At 44.0% G+C, this 26,590-nt stretch overlaps 1 protein-coding gene across 2 annotated transcripts; it reads right to left on the reverse strand.

Moving 5' to 3' along the window:
* Positions 1-2: 2 nt before the first annotated feature.
* On the reverse strand, positions 3-25,609 carry acacb (acetyl-CoA carboxylase beta). 2 transcript variants are annotated; one of them, XM_080532256.1, is made up of 53 exons: positions 25,396-25,609; positions 20,921-21,053; positions 20,584-20,722; positions 20,286-20,395; positions 20,052-20,133; positions 19,826-19,924; positions 19,487-19,596; positions 19,275-19,385; positions 18,965-19,174; positions 18,646-18,816; positions 18,248-18,409; positions 17,990-18,153; positions 17,731-17,881; positions 17,504-17,607; positions 17,326-17,407; positions 17,093-17,238; positions 16,813-16,963; positions 16,495-16,629; positions 16,236-16,382; positions 15,943-16,131; positions 15,712-15,812; positions 15,502-15,590; positions 15,275-15,399; positions 15,055-15,168; positions 14,799-14,912; positions 14,617-14,706; positions 12,683-12,801; positions 11,212-11,235; positions 10,482-10,625; positions 10,281-10,380; positions 10,089-10,196; positions 9,895-9,951; positions 9,518-9,559; positions 9,186-9,401; positions 8,910-9,065; positions 8,500-8,703; positions 7,775-7,930; positions 7,535-7,657; positions 6,996-7,265; positions 6,803-6,900; positions 6,557-6,677; positions 6,332-6,442; positions 6,015-6,158; positions 5,788-5,908; positions 5,562-5,658; positions 5,350-5,446; positions 3,311-3,446; positions 3,035-3,212; positions 2,819-2,931; positions 2,542-2,696; positions 1,796-1,966; positions 1,526-1,662; positions 3-1,346 (listed from the first exon to the last, which is right to left on the reverse strand). In XM_080532256.1, exons 1-53 carry the CDS (start codon positions 25,398-25,400, stop codon positions 1,220-1,222), a joined length of 6,759 nt encoding a protein of 2,252 aa, XP_080388382.1. In that variant the 5' UTR covers positions 25,401-25,609; the 3' UTR covers positions 3-1,219. The 2 variants fall into 2 exon arrangements, with proteins under 2 accessions (XP_080388382.1, XP_080388381.1); XM_080532255.1 differs by lacking the exon at positions 25,396-25,609 and adding an exon at positions 24,609-24,677.
* Between the last annotated feature and the right edge of the window lie 981 nt (positions 25,610-26,590).

Genomic DNA, 26,590 nt, shown 5'->3' on the forward strand with positions numbered 1-26,590 from the left:
AATAGATCCATTGTATTTACTAGATACCCCTTTTGGTTACAACATAAATACAACATAATTCAACATACATTATTTTTTACTGTATCTGGCATTTTGATCATGGGAAAGGCATGGTCTCTTGGTCATCGAGCTATTACACCATCATCTGCCTCTTCACATTCACCTGAGTTTTAGCAACAATTACCATATACCAGACCCGGCAAAGAACACATCATTTACAAAATAAATCATGAAATGTTTGATGATAAATCAAGCTTTTAGTATCCATGTGTCAAATGAGGACCTTACAAATACTACAGAACACAGAATCACGGCCAGCTAACAAAACTGAAATGAAATGACAATGAGAAAATGACAGGTGGATTTTGTATTCAGTCTAACTAACTAACTGCCTAACGCAACAACAAAAAATCAAGGGCACACAAATGAACACTGTTTATTACAAAACAAATCTTATCTGACTCTGCAATTGCACAACTAGTTTTTTTTAAGGACAATACTGATATACAGTATAAAACACAATTTTGGTTTGATAAAGAAAGAAAACAGCAAATTGATCTAGTCACTGAAACTGACTAGTAGCATAAACCCTGCTCAGTTGTCTTTGGGTAAAGTGGTCTATACTGTCACAAATAAATAAAAAGACATCATTCAGGCCAAAACCCAGACACACAAGATACAAAGTCACAGTACTGGCACATTTCCCACTTGTATTATGCAGTACAGTGAAGTGGCAGTGGTTTGTTTGTGGCAGCTGACTGACGTACATTCAAAGGTCGGCAGACTCTTGTAGTATGCCAGCATTAGCTATAAGAGGCTTGACTGAACATTGTTAAAAGGCACATGGTCCAATCCATACAATGAGCATGTTTTATAATGCACCATTTTTCAAGCATGGCATATGGCATTTTCTTTATCCTATCATTAATGCGATTCTGTAGTGCTAAGTAGTGGAGTTAGCATAGATAATAACAATTCCAACAATTATGGACAATGTCACAATGTGACAGAGCACAGCATGTAGTGGAGTGGTAAGGTAAGTATTCCTAAGTTGAATCCTGACAATTAAACAAGCCTTTTTTCTTCGGTTTTAGGTTTATTGTCTCACCTGTTTACAATACAAAGTAGGCATCGATGTGCCTCGATGTCCACTGGCCTATTCTTCCCCTCTGAATTATAGGGATCACCTCTGTAGCGTTGGGTGAAGCAGTCCCAGAGCTTAACTGCTGCTGGTGTTATCCATAGTGGCGAGCAGGTGGGAGATCTTGGCCCTCTGGGATGGAGTGATGTTCTGGCTCATGTGAATAATGCAGTCCATGGCTACCTCCGGGTTGGCCTGCACCAGGCTGGGAGAATGAATACATGCAATGCCATTACTTGATGCTATAGTAACACTTTAAAGACCAAACTGCTCCAAAACGTATTAACTGTGTTTATGGTAAATCAAGTGTGTGTGTGTGTGTGTGTGTGTGTGTGTGTGTGTGTGTGTGTGTGTGTGCATGCGCATGCATGTGTTTGTGTGTACCTGCGGATGTGTTTCAAGGCAAAGTCCCTCTTCAGGTACTTGATGTTCTCTCGAATGGCTGATCGAGTGCCCTCTTCTTTCGCCAAATGCTTCTCCAGCCACTCTACCACAGCTTGGTTGTTGTCCCAAAGGTAAGCCTAGAAAGGCACACACAACCTCACTCTTAAAACGCCTCAACACAATTATTGTATTTGATTGGAATAGATTAAATGAAAACGTGCATCGACAGAGCCATTATTTGGGACAAATGATCTTTCCCCCCCTGCCTACCTTGACAGTCCCCTCTGTCTCCACAAACCAACGGCGCAGCATAGACTGGATGTGGCCGTCACTCAGGTCCCGGTTGGCCTGTAGGATCTCATACTTCACCGAATCTTCCAGCAGGAGGCGCCGCAGACGCCAGTAAAAGAAGATCCTCACATTCTTCCAATCCAGGATGTCCTGCAAACAGACAACATAATGAGTGACCGAATCATCGGTGGGGGACAATTATGCACTTAAAGTCTTTACCACAATGTAGTCCAGTGGACCTGTTTTATGGTTCTATGTTGTTTCAAAGTTAGAGAACTGTTTATTGGAGTTTTCATTGATCTTAGTATCTACAGTATAACTGAAACAAAGCCTTTAGTTTGCCAGTACATAACCAGTAAATCAGCGGATGTTTGGGTTTCTCTGAAGACCATGGCACTCCGTAGGCTTTCAAAGCAGAATGCAATTGCAGATAAAAGAAAAATGACAACCCAGTGAGATTGTACTGCAGTTGAATGTCTTGGAAAGCATGTAGTCCCTGATTATTAAATTAATTCAATATATCTCCTAGCATAATAATCCCCCTTTGTCCAGACTGGATATGGCAAGTTAGTCCACTCAATGATCTATTGTGATTATGGAATTGGTACACTCTTTTATGAATTTTAGGATTTTGCTTTGCTGTATGTTTGCATAATTGACATTAGCAGCTTCAATGGTGTAATCACAATAAAATGTTCTTGCAAAACAAAGCAAAGTGGATTTACGGTGATGGCGCCCTTCTCTTGCATTCTCCCAGGGGTGTCGTGGAGGTCCACAAACTGCACTGCCACCTGGTGGTAGATGGGCAGCAGGAACTCCTCTCTGGCCTTGAGCTGGGCCTCAAGGTCCTTGCGTAGTTTGTCTGATAGCTCTGGTGTAGCTGAACAAGAAAGAGCAGGAGTCATCAATCATTTGGAATAGAAGTTGTCCCCAGTGACGGAGATAATGTAGGCGGAAACGCTGAATTGATTACAATGGTGCATATTGTAAGAGTGAATTTACCCAGCTGTTCAGTTAGACTGGAGTAAATTGAATCAGTCCTGCGCATGGTCTTCAACAGGTCCTTCCTGCGGAACTTGATCTCCACTGTTCCCTCTGCCTCCAACACACCACCTCTGGAAAGAGAGAGGGAGAAGGCAGGAAAGTGCTCATTCATACACTGCTGTATCTCAGGGTACTTTTCCTCCTGTCTTACAGCAAATAGTCCCTGTTCCCCACCTGCTCTCCCTGTCTGCATACAGCTCCATGCAGAGAGGGTTGATGGTGGGGTCTATGACCACCCAGGATCCTCCTCTCAGCTCAGCGTAGGGTGGGATGTAGACCAACACAGGCTGGCGGAACTCACGCAGGCCGTCCACGATGTAGGCCCCGAACTTCAGCACCTGGTCATACATGTCTGGGAGACAAAAGGGTAGTCCAGTTGTGGAAATATGGCTTAATGGGTTGTTGTGTTTTAATATAATATTGCTTTTTTCAGTAGCAGTGCTCTTATACCCTTCATCCCTCCAGAGAAGCCTCTCCAGTTGGCGAACACCATCAGAGGCAGTCTCTCACGATTGAGGTCCCGGATGGCCTGGGCTGTCTTGAAGGCAGAGTCTGGGAACCACACTTGGCCAGCCTGCTGCAGGAGCTGAGAGAGACAAACAAACCACACAGGTCGGGTTACACTCTGCTGGAGACAGTTGCCACAATTACTATTTCACAAAACATCACAGCATCCACAATTATTGGCACCCCTGTTAAAGATGAGTAAAAAGGGTTATAAAAAATAATCTTTTGGTGAATTAGTTTAAGGTCACGGTGAAAGAAATGAGAAACATCCAACCTTTAATTGAAGTAAATTCATTCAGAGAAAGAAAAAATCTGTCATCAAGAAATAATTATTTCTAACAAAATCATGTGTGCCACAATTATTGGATTGCATGTAATATGCAACCTCCCTCTGCCAATAAAACGGCCCTGAGTCTTCTCCTGTAACATATAATAAGGTTGGAGAATACAGAGCAAGGAATCTGAGACCTTTCCTCTTTACAGAATCTCTCCAGATCATCCAGGGTCCTCTCTTGTGCACTCTCCTCTTAGGCTCAGCCCACAGGTTTTCAATGGGCTTTAGGTCAGAGGACAGAGATGACCATGGCAGAAGTTTGATTTTGTGTTCCGTGAACCATTTTTGTGTTGATTTGGACGTATGTTTTGGATCATGTCCTGCTGGAAGATCCAATGACGACCCAGTTTTAGTTTCCTGGTAGAGGTAGCCAGATTCAGATTTAAAATGTCTTGGTATTTCATGGAGTTCATGATGCCATGTACCCTAACAGGCCAAGTGTTCCCAGGGTCTTTGGAGGAAAAACAGCCCCACAACATTACAGAACCTCCACCATACTTAACAGTGGGGATCAGGTTCTTTTCGGTATAGCCATCCTTCTTTTTACGCCAAACCCACCTTGAGTGTTGCCAAAAAGCTCAATTTTTGTTTAATCTGATTATAGAACATGGTTCAAGGACCCCAATTGAAATAAGGACCCCAATTGAAATAAGCCAGTGGCTTTCTTGGGTTTTTATCCTTTTAGTTGACCTTGTATGTAATATGTACTTTCATGTACCTACTTCTGCAAATCTTCTAATAAAGTTTTCAATCAATCAATCAAAGTTCTAGTAGTTCCACATATGTTTGTGGTGAAGCGAGAGCTAAGGATTTTTTCTGGCATGGCTTCCAAATAATTTGTTGACATGGAGGTGGTGTCTAATGGTAGTTTTGAAGTCTTGGTGACCAGATGATGCTTCTCTCCTCTGTAATTCTCCAACAGTGATCCTTGGTATTTTTTTTGCCTCTCTTACCATCCTCCTCATTGTGCGTGGGGGCAAAATAAACATCCTCTTCCAGGCAAGTTTGTAACAGTTCCACTTGCTTTGAACTTTTTAAGTATTGTCCTAATGGTAGATATGGGCATTTTCAGGTGAGTAGCTATTTAATTTATTTTAGCCATTCCCTGATTATGAATCTCAACACACTTTTACCTCATTTGATTTGTGTGTTCTCTTATCTTTCCCATGTTGATGTATGAAGGGAATGTATGAAGGGAATATTTCATTTCATTTCATTTATGTGGTTTTAACTATGTCTTGTAAGGTGTTCTTGAGAGCCTTGAAAGGCACCCATAAATAAAATGTATTATTATTATTATTAGTAGTAGTAGTAGTAGTATTATTAGTATTATTATTTCAAGCCTTTATTTCAACCCTCATTAAATGAAGAAAATATGGCCTCTGTCACCTCATATTTATACTCCAGTGAAACAGGAAGTCATGGATTACTGCTTGAAAATTCCTAAACACTCAACTTAATATAAATGGAAAAAATGCTTCAGTTAGATTTTGTTCATAAGAATTTCTAGGGGTGCCAATAATTGTGGCACATAAGGTTTTGTTAGAAATCATTATTTCTTGATGAGATTTTTTTTCCCTCAGAATAAATTTACTTTGACAATAATTGTAGAGGGCACTGTACATGATGAACACATAAAATCACTCACTCTGGCCTCTGAGTCCAAGTTGGCTGGGTCTGCTGGGATGGCAACCTCGACAGTGCGTGTTTCCACGGCGATGACACCGAGGGGAATCCCCCCTAACCTGTATTTTTCCATAAATTAGTTTGGTAGGCTAATATAGGCGCTACATCAGAGATAACCTGTGTTAAGAGCACATCCAAGTTCTGTTGTGCCAATCTGTACTGTACTGCACTAACCTGGCTCTGCCCACCACAACTGTCTGGGCCCAAGACCCCATCACCTCCATGAACGAGCCATGGTCAAAGAATCCACTCTGCCAGGATCCTTTAACAGCTAAACAAACATAAATCAATTATTTATGTTCACCTGCACATCCGCAACAACACAAACACAACAAACAATAGGAATAGACCCATGTATCCATCAGAGGGAAATACAATAGGGTCAGAGTTTCAGTCTCACTGGGGTGGGGCCTCCCAGCCAGCATCCAGCGGGGATCATAAGGAGCCTTGGTGGGGGTGAACTCTATCTCTCTCTCCACTGGGTCCTTTGTTGCTATCACCGGTACTGGAGAATGCTTGTTCTGTAATGAGAGAACTTAAAGGTTAGAGATCTCCAGGTATGAGTAAGCTATGGTTAAGGGTTGGTATGTAGAGAGCTAAACCCCTAATAAGAATCTTCTAATGTACCTTAGGCATATAGGAGAGCCATTGCAGGATAGTGAAAACACCCTCGAAGTCATCTGGCACAATGGTGTGTGTGACACCATTGTTGTGCATGATCTGCACCCCTCCCAGCTGGTTGTTGGAAGTATAGACCTCTCTACCAAGAACCTGCAATTAAACAGCTACAATGTTAAAAACACTGAAAATACAACCTTATATCCAGTGGATTGTATCACAGATAGTATATTTCACAATGACACTTGTGTCTAACTGGCTGGTGTTATCCACAGAAATGCAACACGTAAGACGACTTATTAGAATGAAAGAGATGAGGTCGAAACCTTGTTGAGGGCTCCGGCACCAGTCAGGATGATGTGAGAGTTCTCCACCTGGATGACCCTCTGCCCCAGACGGACCAGATAAGCCCCAATGCCGATGGCACGACATGTCACCTGTGACAACCAGGGCAGAACGTGGCTCTTAACAGAGGCCAGGACACAGTGCCGCCCTGCAGATCTCTAGTGTTTCAACTTCCCACATAGAACCAGGTGTATTGTTCTCCTCACCATACTGATGGTGACAATCTCATCGTAGGCCTGCGAGGTCTCCCCAGCGATGGTGCCTGATCCCCGGAGGTTCTCCACCCCCAGCCCGTCCTCAGTCCCTATGATGTCAGTGATGATGTACCTGGAGTCGGTGAAGCAGACAGTGTTAGAGTCATTGATTCTCTGGGTTAAGAAAGTCTTTTCACACCAAATCCCAGTTTGTTACATTTTTGGGGTTAAATCTGAAGGATTAGGGTTGTGTTCTACCTGGACTCCCCACCCTCCTCCACATGGTGGCAGTGTACAGCATTGGTGGAGCTGATGCGGGTGTAGTCCTGGGGTGTCAGGTACAGATACTTGAAGCCCTACAGATGGAAACAAAAAGACACAACTCAACACTCAGTGCCTAGATAAGTCTCACAAGGCATTCCTATGTAGAGAGGACCAACCAGTGAGTCACCTTGTAGGGGTCCTGAGGGTCGATCCAGGCCACCTGGAACATGTGGCGGATCTCCTCAGCCAAGCCGATACGCGCCCCACTATTGGCTGAGATGTAGATCCGGGGGATCCCCTCAGACCGGGCCAGCTCTGATGCCCGCAGGAACAGCAGATCCTCCTGGGGTCCAAAGGACCCGATCATGTAGGTGATATCGTTGCAGATGACGATGATGTCACGCCCCTCTGGGTACTCCGGAGTCTTCATCTTCATCCGGAAGGCTACCATTCCTACCTGAGGAAGAGCGAAGGGTATTATTATTATTATTATTTTCCAAGAAGGGTTTAACATTAACATTTTAGGCATTTAGCAGACTAAAGTAAGTGACTAAGTAAGTGAATCATCTATCCACGAGTCATAGAAGGAAAAGTACTCTATGCTTAGGCCAGGCCATTGGCAGTCGTTGTGCTTTATTTTTATTTTTATATTGACACAGGAAAAAATACAGACATCTTAAAGTAGGTTTTGGTTCAATGAGAGTATATGTTGAATATGCATTCTACCTCATTATCCCCAGGCAGCCTGTTCATCTGCACCAGTTGGCCCTGAGGGTCCAGAACCAGCTCAGTGCACATCACCACATCTTTAGGAGAACTGTCCCCTGGACCCCACAGGTTGAAGAGTGCCTACAAAACACATAATAGCAAAAAGTAAAAAATAAATAAAAATAACTCCCCATACTTTAAACAGAAAAGGATGCTCCTTCTAAAACATTTCTGATTGAGACAGTGAGAAAGCGGCACCTGTCTAAACATCTCAGGAAAGTCATAGACGTAGGTGGTGCCCAGGGTCTGGGCCTGGAAGCGTTTGGACTGGAGCAGGTCTTTGGTCACGTAGGGAGTGTTGATCAGCATGCCGTGCAGAGGGCCCTGCTTGTCTCCATAGGACTGGAACATGATCTGAGACAGAGAACAGTAAGGTCATTTTAGTCATTGAATTGAAATAAACCCCAAAATATAAACAAAGTACCGTCCAAAGTACCGTCTATTAATATTCCAAAGGCCACCCTCTCATATTGTGTTGCCTCTATGGCTTTGAGCCAGGCAACGGTCATTCATGGGCTCAATATTTACATACATTTATGGACATTCAGATTCTGTGGTCCAAAATGTCTAAGACATATGAGTATTTAAAGTTATTTGGTCAACTGACCAAATTTTCGATAGCAAGGTTCAATGTTGCTATCTTATTGGTATCATTAGACTTGTTTAGGCTTCGGTGTAACATAGTAACATGGTTGTAAGCAGGTTGAAATTTTATCAGTGAGTATGAATATTGTGCAACTTTCAAAGGTTTTGTGACCGCATAATGTGAATGTACATAAATATATGTAAATAATGAGCCCAAGAATTGCCAGTTAACAGCCATAGATGTGCCTTTTCTAACGCCATTAGGAGCTGATAAGTAAGAACTAATAGAGATTGCAAATCTCTACAGTAACCTAGGGAGCTGATTCTGGTGAGTATACCTGTCCAGAGCTTGGATCAGTGACCTCATTGAACAGACTGATGTCAAGGTAGTATCCAGACTCGTTGGTGAGGAACAGGCGGATGGGGATGGCGTTCCCTGTGGGCGTCAGGCGTATGTTGATCTTGAGTTCTGCTTGAAGAACTCGGAGCTTCCACAGCCGGCTACCGTAACGCATCACCATGGAGCGCACTGACTCCTCAATCTAAGAACCACATGTCAAAGGACAGAGATGAACATAATGTGTCACAGAGATGAACATAACGTGTCACAGCTACCAACTACACTACCAACTACCTACACAAGGACAGATAGGACGTCACATAATGTACTGTACTTCTAGTTTGCAATTACTTAAAAGCACATGCTATGGCACAGGCGCACACATTCTGAGGTGGGGCACACGCTGACCTTGGAGGGGTCCATGATGACAGTGGGGACGAAGTTGAGGAAGATGTGGTTGCAGTCTGTGCGGACGGTAGTGTTGCTGAAGGCCACCTCCAGTTCATCCATGGCCTCCAGCAGCAGACGCTCTCCCTCATTTTGGAGATACTCAAAGGATGCTTCCTGGGAGGCACAGAGAGAGGGGTGCAAAAGTTCTAGAAGGAACCCTAGCACTATCATTACCCATTATGTTTTCCCCTCTAAGTTACAAATGAAATTGCAGGATGCTTCCCATCATCATACCTTTGTAATGAGGTCAGAGTGGCGGAGGATGGCTCGGATGAAGAAGCGGTAGTCTGTGACCTCAGCGCCCGCCTGCACGCGGGCGGCGCCCAGGTACAGGTGCATCTTGTGGTTGGAACAAGGCTCAGCTGTCAGTTCAAAATTCCTCATGCGGTTGAGCTCCAGCTGGAAGGCCAGAGCCGGCTCCAGGTTGCGGTAGATACGATCCTCCTGGAACTGGGGGGAGGGGCAGATGGGGAGGGTTCAATGGCTGCTCTGTACACTCTCTGAATCAGGCATGATCAGTGTGCCATCACTGTCGTAAGCACTTTGTGAGAGAGGTCATTTCTTACCCCATCTCTAGCTCTGAAGGTGAAGAACTTTGGAAATTCTCTCTGATAAAAAAACAGATAATCAGCGTTATACTGTATGCTTTTATCTATTAGATTATTGAATGATAATTGTGGCATTATTATTTTACACCCTACAACATCCTGCATTCGCACATACACACATCCACTTACTCACACTACTGATTACTGACGGACACACCTCATTCTTGTTTTGTAAGTTAATAAATATGATGTTATTTCACTGATTCTGACCGTGTGGTCTCCCCTTATTGTCTCGATCCACGACCCGGGTCATGACATACTCAACATCGTAAATAGCTTGATATACAACAGAAAGGTGAAATTCTGAGTGACAAATTCTTGTAAAGATGTCTCACCTTTTGTGCAACTAGAAACGTTATCCTTCTGATACCATGCTCAAAGAGTTGCGCTTTCTGTAATTAGAAATGTCATATAAGTTATTATCTAGTGCAGAGATAAAGGTACACTGTATTTACCGTAATGTCAGCCATATTGGGAAGCACATCCACAGCAACAAAACGGGAGAGTTTGAGGTTTGAACAGTACCAACCTTAGACTGGGCGAAAGCAGCGAAGGCTGTGACCAAGGGATCGTCATCCTCAGTGTCAGCTGACTTTATAGACACGTTAATGATATGAATGGGGTTCTCCCTTGTGTTCTGCAGGGGAGGAAGGGAAACAATCAATGACACTGCGGACATACATCTGAGTTTTCCGATTCTCTAATGCTCTCAGTCACTCACCTTGCAATTGTCCTCCTCATACAGACTGGAGCAGGCCTCGGAAAACATTGGGCTCTCCATCAGCGGATCAGCAAAGCTGGAAAGTACCTCATCAAAGTTTCTGTAGAAACAAATACCCAGGACAGACATCAGAACATGGCTAACCAATGCCTACACTCAATGCCTATACATACTCAAGTTGGGGTAAACACTGCGTTTTACCTTTTGAAGTCCTCAAAACACTGGAAAGCCACCATGGCACCCATGCGCTGGCATGGGGGAGAGAACGCCCCCTCCAGAAAGAGCTCGCTGCCCTGCCGCCTCATCTCAAACTGACCCGAGCTGTTGACTGCTGGCACTGCCACCCTGAAAGGAGGACACACAGGTGACTCATGGGTAGGGTTGCCATTGCCATGGGCACTGGGAGCAGCAGTCAGCTACGGATGGTGGGATGTTTAGCACTAGCAGTGATATTCGGCCATCGACATAAATGGGTGTACTAGAGAGCAAATCACGATGCTAATACTGTATGTGTTTTTCCACAAAGCAAAGCACACAACATCATTGTTCAAGATTATAAATTATTCATCTTTCATATAAGGGTATAGATGGATTTCAAGGGGTCAAATCTGGAAAACTGTAAAATACAGAATTACCTTTAGCTAACAAATATCAGGCTGAGGTTTTAAGAGGCACATTGAATTTGACAAAGGTCAAATGTTCCTCTCAAAAGCAACTTAACATTATGAAAGCGGAGAAAGGAAATTACATTTGAAAAATTAAAAAGAGAAGAAAAAAAGACAATAGGAAGGACTTCCTAAAAGTCCCTCAGCAGAGGTTTATTGGATTTGAAAAAAGGGAGGAAAAAACAATACAGTGCATTCTACATGCTTTGCTATGAGACATACACAGAGCCAAGAGGTTTCACTGGCTGGGAGGAGCTTTACTCTACCTGTTCAGAGTAGGGCTGCTCCCTCTGAAATAAGATGATTGACAGGTGAATGTTAGCAGTAGATAATCAAGCTCTACCTCTATGCATTATTATTAGTTTAACGCACTCTCGCTTTGTACACATTAATGCTCGATGATAAAATAGTTCTGCATTAATAGTTAAAGCAGCTAAAGCCATGATTAGCAGCTGCATGACTGCTCTGTAACTAACTTCTGTAATCTACAGCGCCTTCGAAACATATTCAGACCCCTTCACCTTTTCCACATTTTGTTGTGTTATAGTCTCCATTTAAAATTGATACAATTTGCCACCACTCCACACATAATACCCCAGAATGACAAAGTGAAAACATATTTTTTGAAAATTCAGTAAATGTATTAAAATTTAAATACAGAAATACCATATGTACATAGGTATTCCCTTTGCTCTGACACTGAGAATTAGCTAAAATGCAAAAATGCTGCAAACAAATCACTCAGTAAGTTGAATTGAGTCCATCTTAATACAAGAATAATAGTTCATGGAATTTGGGAATTAATATCTTAGTTTTTATAGGGTTTACACAGGTTACACACTGTGTCATAGCAATGGGTCTTATTTACATTAGGTATTTCTGTATTTTAATTTTAATAAATATATGAAATTTCAAAAAGCGTTGTCATTCTGGGGTATTGTGTGTGGATTGATGGCAAATTCTTTTAATTTAATCCATTTTAAATTGACTCTATAACACAACAAAGGGGTCTGAATACTTTCTGAAGGCACTGTATGTACTTCTTTTTTTTCTTTTTTTGTAACTTCTATTAACTGTATTAGCTTTTGTTAAAGTGTCATTTAAAATAATTGGCTTAATAGTTTTCCTGATTTGTGCAATTGGAGTTTCGCTATCTTGAGAGCAAAACAAAAGTGAATCACAGTCATGATTACCCTGTCCATATCTGCCCAAAATGCCTCTGGGAATGACAGCATTGGAGGAAGTATTAGGGGAGTCAATATTGAGATGATCCTACTGTTCTGCCCAATGGAAGCACACTGCACCACTACCATGTGTTATAGGCCTTATTAGTGCTCTCAATGGGGTGTGACAAACACTGTGTAAGAGATGCTGAGTAGGTAGAATGTATTACGTGTATGTTCTCATGGACGGAATCACTCTGGTGAATCGCTCGCTTGTTGGGAGAAATGGTAGATATGAGCAAGTCAATGAAAACCAGGAATACTGGACTAGAGACATGGTATAAAAATGTACCATAATGGATTTGATCACTGACATTACCTTACAAAGATGTAATAGGTGTCCATTCATATTTACAGGTATGTAGTGAATAAATGAATTGTAGGGGGTGGATGTATTTTTGAATATTCAGCAGTATTGCATCATGGGATGAATAGCAATGCTTGCTTTGTGCTACACTGTAGGTGAGGAATATTGTATATATATTTATTTTTTTAATGCCGAATGTCTGGGTACCTGTTAGGGTGAGATGAGGGCAACATGAACTGGAAGTCTACAGCACATGTCCCGTCCTGCAGCTGGTGATGCTGGAGGCTGTTGAGTTCATAGGCGATGTAGCCTCTACGCACATACACCTAGGGAGGGCAGAGCAAAACGTCCCATTGGACAGATAATATAAAAGGAGAGATTTCAACAAAATGGCTACGGATTTAACAAAACCAGGTTCATACTCTACATACTCTACTACAGGGGTGGCCAACCAGTCGGAGACTAAGAGCCACAAAAAATTGTTGGGGTACCAGAAAGAGCCACATCATACATGCGGGCTCACAAAAGCGCTCATTCACACACACGCAATACATTTCCAATAGGCTATGAGACCAGTGGTGTCATTTCAGCAAAAGCCAAGGTATGGCAAGGTCTGAGTGGATTTTTTTTTCAAAACAGTTGTGCAATAGTCAATTTTGGTGAGTTGTTTCTATACAATTTACTTATGTGACATTAAGGTAATGAATAAAGGAGACAACTACAGTATGCAGGTAGTACATCTTTCCTAGCAGGCAGACTGGTTCAATCTCCTTAGAAACAAAACATAACAGATTTAGCTATTCTCAACTCTAAACGAACTGCACTGTTAAAACACTAGATTAGACCTCACCTGTGTCCCTGTCCCTGTCACCTGTTTAGACCTCACCTGTGTCCCTGTACTTGTCTCTGCTGCCCTTTGACCAAAAGAGGTCTTTATGTCCATTTTCCTTTTTTCCCCTGGCATATTTGTTATACCAGCTCACCTAGTAAAAGTGAGACGATTGACAATATCAAAAACATGCTTGCACACACATATAACTTACTCACACACAAGTCAGTGTTACTGGCCCCAATTCGGTACAATTATTACTGAAATTATTGAGAATAGAGAAATTGTTGACATACGTAAACTAGCTCACTAAAATAACATTAGAACATGTTTGTACTGACAGAACATGACATGAACTTGTTCATTAATATGTTACATTTGAACCAACAGTATGTAAATGGCATTTATACAGTTTGTTTAACACACCTGAATGAACGAGAATCGTGGACAAGGTTTTAACATTAACGTTACTCATGGCTTGTTTATTGAGGAACCGATGTCCCGCTCCAGTGTTGCCAGATAGGCCTACTTTTGGTCACTCTGGACGGGTGGATTCGGCAGCTTTTAGACTGGTTGGGCTTGAAATTGTCAATCCCGCCTGGCAACCCTGCGCTCCACTACAGCGCCTGGCTGGTGGGGTGAGATGGAGCCGGGAGTTTTTTTGTTTTGTTTTTTTAAATTAGTTTTTCAGATTTTATCCCTTTTTCACCCAATTTGGTAGCCAATTGAACCCAACCTAGCATCCAATTATCCCCTGCCTATTGCGAAGGATCCACCGCACGACCCCAGAAGAGGCCGCCAGGCAGACTAGCTGACTGGCTCCTCGAGCCCAGCACCTGTTATTCCGGCACCCCGGGGGCGCTGTTGCGCGACGGATCCTTGTCCGGAAATACTCCTATACCGCCCTCGGGAGCGGCCGCCCAATATGCCGCTCCCCGTGTGTGCCCCAGCCATATCCGGATCTGGCGAGCTGGGATACGATCTCAGTCCCCGGTGGGCAGCTTGCACTAGTGGCCAGTGCTTAGACCGCTACACCACCGCGGGGCACTACTAGCCGGGAGGTTTTGAGTTACCGTTGTGTGTAGTGGATAAAATCACCAAAATGACTAAACGTGTTTCAGATTTAAAAAAAATGTAAACCAGGTATGGCGAGTGCCATGAATTGTCATACCAAAACAACGCCTATTGAGACACAGAGAGCGAGCCACGCACTTTTAATGAATGGATTAAAGAGCCGCACAGAGACAGGCAAAGAGCCACATGCGGCTCGCGAGCCGCGGGTTGGCCACCCCTGCTCTACTACACTGCTTACCTCCAATGCAGCCATGCACACGACCCGATTAGTGTGATAGAAGAAATTGGGCAGGACATCAAAGATGGAGGTTTCAGAGAGGATCAGTTTCTGTGGAGATTTTAAGATATTATACTTCAGAGCTTGTTTAAAGAAACAAATTGCCAGTCGATATAGTACTATACCACACAAGATGAGTTCACCTTGAGGTTCTCAGGGCAGAACTGGTGTCCGTACATGTCAATGGCAGACAGGAATATGGACTCCACCTGGTTGTGCCTCAGTTCATAAGAGGGTAGATGAGATGCTATCAAAACCTGTAAAACACATTTCAGCTCATCAATATCTCCTCATTTGTGTAGTAGCTATTCAACTCTCCAAAGTCTTCACTCTCAAGTGATGAGAGTGAAGCATTAGGTGCACTGTCCAATTCAGACCAGGTTAGTTTTGAGGTCTTACCTGTCTGGCACGCAGGGCCACCTTGGAGTTCTCCATCTTGTTGAGCTGTGTCAGCTCGTTCAAGATGGTCATCAGCTCATCTGCTAGGGTTGGGTCCCGTCCACAGAGTTGGTCCTAAACATTGACAGAGGTATTGGTGGGTGTTATACAAACCATGAACAATTCATTTTCTTCAAAAACAAAGTGGCTGTGTGGTTTAGAGAAGAGAGAACAGTCTTACTATGAGCATGGTGACTAGGACGTTCTTCTTAGAGACTTGGGCGTGAGAGAAGATGAACTCCAACACAGTCGTCATGCCAGGCTTGTACTGTTCCCGCAGTTTGATCACACACTTGTCATAGTGAGCTGTTCATGAGAGGAAAAGCCATGGCATAAAATGGATCAACCCAATCTACAATACGTCATAAACGGCTGTAAAATCTCTTATACCCAGTTAGTCTAAGTTACCATGCTGGAACTGCGTCTCCACCTGCAGGTAGCGCTTCAGCAGATCCAGCACCACAGACTTCATGTATCCTCGAATTCCACTGCGATACCTGCGACACATTCATCAATGAATTATAATCTCTCATAATCCATAATACAATCTCTAATTACTCCCAAAAAGAATGTACACTATGGAATGAAGATCCAAATGTGAAATAGGACAGCTCTGACCTCTGCACCAGCTGGACGATACTCTGGGTGTTCATAAAGAACACCTCACGGTCTGCCTTCCTCTGTAGGGTGGCCGCATGGCTGTCCAGAATATTGGCAATCTGGAATGGAGGGGGAAGAATCCAGTATTTATAATGTACAAGGCTTGAAGATGGGGATGCACTGTACCCGGTTCACTTAATCCCAAAAGTAACTGTCGTACTGCTAGTTAGGTGGCTCTGGATTACTCACCCTTTGGCTAGGGAACTGGCAGAGGACAGAGGTGATGTTGCTGGCATACTGGGCCATGACTTTGCGGATAGCCTTCTCCACGGAGGGAGGGATGCGACCTGCCACACTGGTCATGATCTCCTGGAGCTCCAGCAGGGGCAGGGAGGGGTCCCGCAGTGTCTTCATCAGTGTGCCCACCCACTGCTTCAGCTGCGGAGGGGACATACGACCGTCACAACCTCATCCAGCTGAACCAATCCACAGTTTACTGAACAACATCTCTGCATGCTTCCGTTCACCATGGAGACCCTTACCTTGTTGCTGAAGTAGGGCTCTGTGAGGCAGAACCCTTCCATGACGTTGATGAGGTTCGCCAGGATGCTGTGGAACACCTGGTGGAGCTTCTCCCCCACCATAGGCAGTGGATGCTGGGCTGGGAGAGAGCCTGTGTTCAGCTCCACCTACGGTGGGAGACCAAAGACGAGAGAGAGAGAAGAATATATTCAGTATTGAAATGCGGCACGGGTAACTAGCAGTGTTGTTCAAGGTTCAAGGACTATGAGGGTAACTTGCAGGGTGGATGCTGCTGGGGTCATCCAGGTCCAATCGGGCCACCACACAGCCAGGCTCGAGAACCGCCCCGGGTCTCTTCCCAAAGTGGACACAACCAGACTCCTGCACTGACAGAGTCATCACCATCTTCATAACCTGTAGCCACAACGTAGAGTCAGAACCCACACACGCACACGCACACGCACGCACGCACACACACACACACACACACACACACACACACACACACACACACACACACACACACACACACACACACACACACACACACACACACCATTTGTGAGAACATATTTGCTTGTCATTAGCTCAGTTCACCTCAATCTCTGCATATGACTGCCCTGCACAGATATGGCCTCCATCCTCCATTAGGTACTGCAGGAGTTTACCAGCAGAGGGCGACCTCAGCACCGTGGGATCCTTCTCTTTCTCAAACACGCAGGTCTTGTTGCCAACTGTGACGCGATAGCTAGAGCATCGAAATAGATATGATCATGGAGCATAAAGCAGTATAACATACAAAGCTGATTTAGAGCTCATAACATTAGAAACATTGTATGGGACTACATGCACTTATCAGGTGGCCAGGAAGTCTCACCTGTCTACTTCCTCCTTCATGTAGGTGGTGTAGCTGCTGCCGTTGTAGGAGAGCAGGAGACCACCGTCGCTCAGCCTGTGAACGTCAATATCAATGTCGGACCCATTCATGAAGATCACGTAAGTGGTAGGGGACTGGCGCGCCACCTGTCAGAAACACAGTTTGGCATTAAACAAGGCCGAGAGGGAGGTACAGTCTTGAAAGAGAATGATAGCCAAATAAAGTTTGGGTACCTTGAGGCTGTACTTGACACCTTCATATATCAGCTCCACATTGACAGTATTGACCAGACTGGCTGCAGGTAGCACCTGGCCCCTAAACGGGTACATTTAAGATGCTGTGTTTAGAAACGGTGTTAAGGCTTACGATTTACAGTGATAGGATATTCGGCTGGGGGAGATGGTTTCATACCTTTCCAGTGAGTGCAGGAAGTCAGACATGCTCTTCCTGAAGCTGGCGTCTGCCACATGTAACGACCCACAGACGATACCCAGCATGGTGTCAGGCCTTTCCGCCTTCAGGGAGAGCAAACATATATTGAGTCACAGGACGGGTTTCGTTTCAACCTGCTATATCCTTAGGGATGGTTATTCAATGATTCACATGGGCCTTATGACTTTGTGTCATCGGTCTCCTACCTGCACTTTCTCTGCAATGAGATGATCCAGCCAGCCTGTGTCGATTTCGTTGTTCCTGAAGCACTCCGTCTCCAGCAGCTTGATGAGGTACTCCACTGTGGTCCTGAAGTCTCCTCTGATTGAAAGCTCCTTCATGGCCACCACCATGTTCCTGCACCACACAATAAGTAACATGACTTTACACTGATAGCCACTGATACAGATGAACTCAGATACATGTGCTGCAGATGGTCACCAGAAACAACAAAGTTAGACTTACGAGATGGCCTCCTCTCGGTTCTCCCCCCATGAGAAGCAGTGTCCAAACTGGGAGTCGGCAAACTCATGCAGGCCTCCGGTGGCACCTACGCTGAAGTAGCCCCAGACGTTCTTACTGCTGCGGAAGTTCAGCTCCTGCACTGTCCCAGAGCTGGGCTTGAAGCCCTGGGAGAGACATGAAGGATAGGTCAATGGCTACCTAAAGGTGTCTCTTGAATTTGTAATGAGATAACCTAGCCCCTGTACAGTATATGCCCACCTCATCTGGGTTTTCGCTGGTGATCCGGGCTGCTATGACGTGTCCTCTTGGAGAGGGGGGACACTCAGGGGCCTCAAAGTTAATGATTGTGTCCCCCCAAGGAGTCTCTCCATAGAGCAAGCGGATGTCTTTTATCCTGTGGAGGGGGATCCCCATCGCAATCTACAAGGGATGACACAGAGAGTTAACATGGTATATCTTCTCCTAAAGTCGTGTCACTCTCTTACACTTGACGTCACATTACACAAGTGTAAGAGAGTGAAATTATTAGGCTTCGAGCTTGGAGCACTGAAAGCATCAATGCTTGGAGCATTGAAATTAACCATAACAGGCCGTGGCTTTGTGATTTGAAACCTTTTATGTCATCACTGCTCCATTGACCTGTGTCTCTAGTGTACCTGGAGCTGGGCGGCTGGCAGGTTCACATCTCCAATCATCTCAGTGCAGGGGTGCTCCACCTGAAGACGGGGGTTGAGCTCCAGGAAATGGAAGCTTCCATCCTCAGAGAAGAGGTACTCCACAGTTCCTGCGCTCACGTAGCCCACCATCTTAGCCAGTCGCACTGCATACTAACCGGAGGGGGAAAGAGGGTTGTACCTTTTACTGTTAAAATGACATAACTGTAACAATTCAACTTTATCAAAGCAAGTTTAAATGGTGGATCAAATTCAATTTAACACAAGGAACAACAAGGAACAACAAGGAAATCCCCCTCACCTTCTCCATTTGCTCAAATGTTGTGTGGGACGCTATGGTGGCTGGAGCCTCCTCTATGATCTTCTGATGCCTTCTCTGGATGGAACAGTCTCTGCCAAACAGAGAGATGGCGTTGCCATATTGATCGGCCAGGATCTGGACCTCCAGGTGCCGGGCATGCTGGGCCAGCTGCATGATGAAAATGGGCGAGCCAGGCACCTCAGCCTGCACCTGTGGGAGGATGGAGCAACACTCATGGTCAAACTTAAATCCTATCATAGAGGTGTATTACAGTGCAGTATACAGTACAGTATAATGTGTCTGGACAAACCTGTCTGAAGAAGCTGGCAAAGTCCTCAGCACTGTCTACCTTCCGGATGCCCTTCCCCCCTCCTCCTTCAGAAGCCTTGATCACAACAGGATAGCCAATTCTCTCTGCTCCCTGCAAGGACAAAGAATAGAGAAATGATGTTGGACAATGGAATCAAAGGGGACAACTTTAAACAAACAGAGTACAGAGTACAAACAGAGATAGTAGCTTACCGCCATTCCATCATCAACATCGCGCACGCAGCCATGCACGTAAACCTCTGGAGGCACACTGATCACATGACCAAAGGTCTGGTCCTCCTCGTCCCAGTCTACTCTCAGACCTAGAAGACAGAAGAGACAAGATTAGAACTGGGGCGCACAGTAAGACCTTGCTCATGACAAATACACTCTTATCATCGAAAAAACAAACATACAGCAGACAAAATATTATCTATTTCCAAAGACATTAGTCTGAAGATACAACACCGTCACTGAATCCTAACCCCATATGTAGATAATACATAATGAAGAAATGTGATTATAGAGGGGAATATTGGAGGGGTGCATCACCTGATCCGCTCCAGGGCAGGGTAGGGATGTCTGCACTCTGGGCCACAATCGCAGAGGCCACCTTATCTCCTAGTGCCCACATGGCCTTACTGGACGGGCCTGCCAACAAACCAACAAACATTTACAGCACACCAAATGAATTGAACTCCTCCTGGTAAAAACAGAAGTGAAACCGGCACTGGAAAACAATAATATCATATACTGACAGTTTTATGTTCAGCTGTACCTAAGAATGATATCCCTGCCTTGTTCAAGAGCTCAGGCAGTTTGGGATTTTCAGAGGCATGACCCCAGCCAGCCCAGACTGCCTGTAAACAATGATAAAGAAAAAACTGTTAAGAAAGAGTCTGACAGCAAGCACTCTAGACTTCAACTTGAGGCCATTCAGACAAACACTGACAAGTCGTTCTCTACCATATTAGATCTAAACCCATATTCTGTGTCAGTGAATGTGGAGCACCTGTACTGGGATCCTCTTGGCGATGTCCACTATCAGCTCCACATTGGCATAGTTGTTGTTGTTGGCACCACCAGGAACCGGGACATAGTGGTCCGCCATTTTTATATACTCTAAAAACACATAGCATCTCATATTAATAGGAAGTTAATCATGAGTCTTTCAATGAGCAACGTTGTTAAATCTAGTGCAGATAACTCAGACGCAATTAACAGTTTCCCCAATTGACTTTATCTGCAAATATGCTGAGTGATACATTGAGGAAAGGTCTGCTGTGGAGCTTCAGAACAGCATGGCTGACCTGCGTTAGCTTTCAGGTCCTCAGGGGTGACCATCACCACAAAGCGGATGGTCCTCTCATTCCGGAACATTTCATACGACCAACGGCGGATGGAACGCATACATTTGACCGCTGCTATGCCATTGTTAGCTATCAGCACCTTCATCAAAAGACAAAGAGGACTGATAGTTTAAGAAAAACCTGTACAGGAATGTTGAATATTGTTCCAGTTGTACATTAGGCAGCATTTACAGTTGGTTTTAAAGTACAAAGGGCCTTTAGTTTGTCTCACTTAGTTTAATGTAAATGATTTTGCAACACTCATCAAGGCACAGACAGACAGGGAGTGACATCTCACCTTATCTATGACACTGTTTCCACCGAAGCGTGTGACAAACTCAGCTGGTGAGGCCACAGTGAAGTCTCTCTGCAGGTCCATTTTTCTGAGTTCACGTCCCTTCTTCACCAGGTGTGGGCCAGACATGCTGGGCCTGGAGGCAGAATGAAAATGTTTTGCTGTATAGTACACAATAACAATGTAATTGGTCAATCATTCAAATTGTAAAGCACATTTTCAAGCAACACCCAAAGTTGATGTGTTTATATGCAAATCTAAGGCCAGATAAAGTAGAATGTACAACACTGTAGTCGAGGGGAACATTCAGATTACCACTGCAATTCAATGTAAGAGATCATAGCAAAGTTCACAAACCAAATTCATGACCACAAAGTGTAAACAGCAGCATTGGAAATCAATTAACCCTAACATCAACCAGCACAAAGTTCAGTCTCTAATGAGGGTAAAAGCTGTGCTCCTGATGCCATACATGTCTTACCTGATCTGTAAAATGAACCGTAGCTCATGTCAGTCACATCCTAGAAAGGTGTTCAGTCTACTTAGACAGACAAATGCAAACTACAATCCACTACAATCTGAGTGACATAATCACATGTAGGCTAAATGGTAGTCCTCTCTGTAATCTGCAGAGGTACCTCTGAGCTATCTTTGTGGCTGGTACTCCTCACATATAAATGTTCACCAGACCAGAGCCAATCAAAGGTTAACATGTTATCAGGAAAAATACACACTGACACGGACCATTAACCCTTTCGGTGTCAGCTCCACTGCGGCAAACCACATCAACTTTAGATTAATAAAGTCAATATGAAAACTGTACAGAAGCATGAAGAAATGAATATAGCTATTCTGATCAAATTATATTCATGATGTAGATTTATTTACTAGTGGTCAGTTGTTCTAACATTTCTAGAATCACTCATCGGCCTATATAAAAATAAATAATCTGAACAAAAAATATTCAAATGAATGTGCATTAAAGAGCATAATCACAACATGAACAGGAAAGAGTTCAAACAAAGGGTGCCACTTCCAGGCACAGAGGCACCGAAGCAATTTGAAAAAGACGACTTCAGGTGACCTAAAAACACTTGTAGAGCATGTTCATGAGGAAACATCACCAGGCCTTTAGATTATATTCAACTTTAGATAAGATTCATTGAGTGACATTGAGCAACATTGCATCATTGAGTAATGAAACAACAAAATCTAACCAGATAGTGGCATAGTGCAAAAGACACGATAGTGTACTGTAGACGGTGCAAGGTATTACAGCATAGGTATACAAATATACATGCAAGTGAATATACAAGAATGCAAGAATATCAATATGATATGTATAGTTATGATATGCTATGTACAGAAAAGGGGCAATAGGTCTTGAGCTATGTAGCATATAGAGCTGGTTTTACTATTTATAGGTATGTGTTTTAGTAAAGTCAACATTTTAGTTTTTAGGCTATTCTATAAACTACTGACAACATTTCTCCAGATTTTTAATCACAGCTTTCATGTGTTTTGGCTCTCTACCAGTCTTTCACACAGCTGTTGGGTGACTTTATTCCACTCCTGGTGCAAAAAATTCAAGCAGCTCAGCTTTGTTTGATGGCTTGTGACCATCCATCTTCCTCTTGATCACATTCCAGAGGTTTTCAGAGGGGTTCAGGTCTGGAGATTGGGCTGGCCATGACAGAGTCTTGATCTGGTGGTTCTCCATCCACAACTTGATTGACTGTGTGGCGTGGAGCATTGTCCTGCTAGAAATACAAATCCTCAGAATTGGGGAACATTGTCAGAGCAGAAGGAAGCAAGTTTTCTTCCAGGGCAACCTTGTACGTGGCTTCATTCATGCGTTCTTCACAAAGACAAATCTGCCCAATTCCAGCCTTGCTGAAGCACCCCCAGATCGTCACCGATCCTCCACCAAACTTTACAGTGGGAGTGAGACACTGTTGCTTGTAGGCCTCTCCAGGTCTCCATCTAACTATTAGACGGCAGGTGTTGGGCAAAGCTGAAAATTGGACTCATCAGAGAAGATGAACTTACTTCAGTCTTCTACGGTCCAAACCTTATGGTCTTTTGCAAACCTCAGCCTGGCTCTTCTTTGCTTTCTTATTGATGAAGGGCTTTCTTCTAGCTTTGCACGACAGCCCTAGGAGCCTGTTTCGAATCGTCCTCGCCGTGCACTTCACCCCAGCTGCCATTTGCCATTCTTTTTGATGGTCACTTGATATCATCCTATGGTTGTTGAGTGACATTCGAATGAGTTGGCGATGACCAGTGTTCAGGGCCAAGGTGGAGGAGGGGTGGTTGTCTAATCTGACAAACTGGAGTCTGTTGGTCAGGAAGGCCAGGCTCCAGTTGCAGAGGGAGGTACTGATGCGAAGGTCACTCAGTTTGGTAAGTCTAGACTATACTGTCTTAAAGAGAATGATTAATGACCACTGAACAATAAGTTACAGAGTAAGGATGTGCTCAAGACCATGAGGAAATATACATACTGTAGGCTACAGTAACACATGAGTCACAAATGATGTATAGGCTACTAGCAGGGGCAGTAAACTGCTGCTGGCACTCATTTTTGTAATGCCACATGTAAAACCATCGAGGATGGAAATGTTTTTCATTACAATAACAGTGATATTTTTTTGCAACATTCTACTGTCTGAGGATGGAAAAACTGTTATTAGCATATAGGTTTAGGTTTATGCAGGAAATCAAGTCTTAAAGTCTTAAAACAAAAGGAAGGGTATGTTAAGTCTAATCCTCACGAGCTGCAAGTGCACACATTCTGCATCAAGCTGTAACACTCCAAGTCTGATCAATAGTTTTTAAAGATAAAGTATTGAAAGACCTAGTGGGTCTATTGCTTTGATGATGTCGGCTTCTAATGTAGAAGGAAGTTGCAGAGAGGGGAAAGCACTCGTATTTCTCTTTTTTCCTATTTCACTGACTTCCTCAAGCATACACGTGCTCAGACCAGCCCAGCTTTGTACAGTTACATAACCATTAGTCACACTGTTCATTGGCATCATTGTTTACTACACAGCCTTCCCGTCTCTCAACTCAGACAGACATATTTGCCATGAGTAATGGAAACCTAAACATCTCAAACAACTTAGAGAGATTATTAGACTTGAAATTACAAAAATAGGAATAAACTGTTGCGTACAAAGTATGCATTCCAAGAATCAAAGAAAACAAAGTAGCCTAGTCAACTGTCTGAGACTAACCTTTTGAGACACTGAAACCAGCCATCTCCCTCCATGGCAGATTATCAGACACGCATAAGATGTGAGAATCGCAGAGTTGAAATCTAACACCACAACAATACGACCTCCACCAGTCCCTTCCTCTCTCAGCAGCACCTCCCTCCCTCTCCCCTCCCACATGCAAAACATTATTCACCCACAGACCCATTATGGGAACACCGTTGTACAGGCTGTAAGTGACACACACACACAGTTTACCTTCTGATTAAACTTTCATACAATGTTGTTTGTTTCACCAACAATCAAATCATAACTTGAACTTTCTCTACCTAATGCAATAAACAAAACTAAGCTAACTTTAGTTAAAGTTATTAGCAGCCAATTGAAAAAAAAAATAACATCAATCGCTAAAACACATCTATTATGTGTTTTTCACAGATTATACATTAAAAGCTATCTAGTAAAAGTTATCTTACCTCTCTCCCCATTTAGTTTTCACATTCATGGCAATTCCTGCACATGCTGCTCGAGTGTACAAACAAGCTTTCAGGGCTCAATTGAGAGACCCTTTATCCATTTGGGATGAGAAAGTCGAGCCAACTGAACTCATTTCAAGTTGGTGACATGATATGGACAGCTGACCAACTATCTGAGATATCCATAATGTCACAAATCAAGACTCTGAGAAGAAAATGATAAACAGTAGCTTCTTATTTTGAACGCCTGCAGACTACAGTCACATTTCTTGGCAGAGGACCCCCAAAGGGTAGTAGAAATGTTGGTCTTCCAAATGTATATAAAATAATATAATCAGCTCTGCAGTCTTCCTAGCCTGCAATATGTCCAGGGACCATTCAAAGTCAAAGTCAGAAACACTTGTTCCAATAATAGAGAGACATGTGGCATGCAACAATAAAACAGGTCAGCATACTGTGTGTCAGGTGATCACAGCCTGGTTGTGAGGGCAGAGCATACGTGACTGCCCTCACAACCAGGCTGCAGTTTTCTCTTTGCCCGACACTTATCTCTAGAGACACAGTGCACTCTGTTGGCAATGAAAGCAACTGCACTGTTCTCTTACCTGTTGATGTTTCATTGGCTTTTGGGGGGGGGGATTTTCAATGGTTTTACAGTGAAAGCTCTTGCCTTTGTTGCCACCCATTTCTGCACAGTAGGGCTCATGTCTATATGACAGACATCATTAGAGTACAGAAAATCAACAACAAACAAAACAATAAACATAGTTGTTAAGAGAGAGCTTACCTCATGCCGGGGGTGGGGGCAGCAGCAGCGGCGGTAGTCGATCTTGCAGATGAAGGTGGGAAGGTGGCAGACGGCGCATAAGAACCCGTGGGGGGTTTGCTGACTAAAGGCTCTTCGTCAGAAGAATTGTCCTCCGATGCTCCCAGGATGAATTTGAGACGCTCTCTGGCCTCAGGGCCCGCACTGAACTTAGGTCTGGTCACTCTTCTGGGAGCCTGGGAGACGGGTGATGGTGATGGGCGTGGTTGCGCTGTCTTCACCTCTGAAGAGGCCTGGGGAGGTTGAAGATCCCCCGTTCTAGTTATGGAACCTGCAGCCGAGGCACTGTGGGTTAGGAGACTGTGCTCCCCACTGTCTGTCGAGGTAGAAACCATTGCTGTGGAACGCTCGGTAAGAACAAGGCCATGTGGCGTTGTCCCATCAGCTTGCATCTCCTCCTGTGCTGCAGGGGTTTCACCGCCAGTCTGAGTGTCTTCCCCTTTCTTTAACATTAGCTTGGTCTCAATAATCCACCAGAGTAGCCACACTATCAGTAGGCTTAATCCCGCGAGTAGAAGTGGAGGCATTCACACACATCCTCTTCAAACTGCAATCCATGAAAAGATTAAATGACACATTAAGCTGTATTCAGCATGTATTCTTTTCATCTGTAATACCTGAGAAACACTGATCCATTGACTGGATAAGCACAAGAGTAATCAGGGGTTGCCACGAACCAGGGATCAAGGGTTAGATACCTTTTTATCCCACAAATAGTTTAGGTCAGGGAGTAGGGTAATCTGATCCTAGATCTGTGGTTGTGGGCAACTTGCAGGGCTATCTCATCAGCCCCTCTCTGCAGGCCACCCTATGTAAACTATGAGCAACCAAAGGAACGTGGCTGAGCAGAACATAGTGCATCAAAAATGGCTGTGGAAATAAACTGTTAAATGTAATTATTTTCTGGTCAAATATTGCTCAGTGTACGTGTTTGAGACCACGGCATTTCCAGAAATGGAGACACATGTGGTATTTGTAAACAGCTGGTGCTAACTAAGCATGCTATTCCTTGACTACTGGACAGTAAACAGCCTGCCTATGGCAGCTGACAAGAGAGCAAAGAGTGCTTCATAAGGGCATGGTTGTCCTTGTGCCATATGGGGTAAAGGTCAGCAGTGAGGGAATGAAGTGGGGCGGGGGGAGGGAAATACAACCT

This window comes from Nansenia antarctica (genome assembly GCF_963989245.1).
Source record: "Nansenia antarctica genome assembly, chromosome: 5".
In the NCBI taxonomy this organism is placed as follows: domain Eukaryota; kingdom Metazoa; phylum Chordata; class Actinopteri; order Argentiniformes; family Microstomatidae; genus Nansenia; species Nansenia antarctica.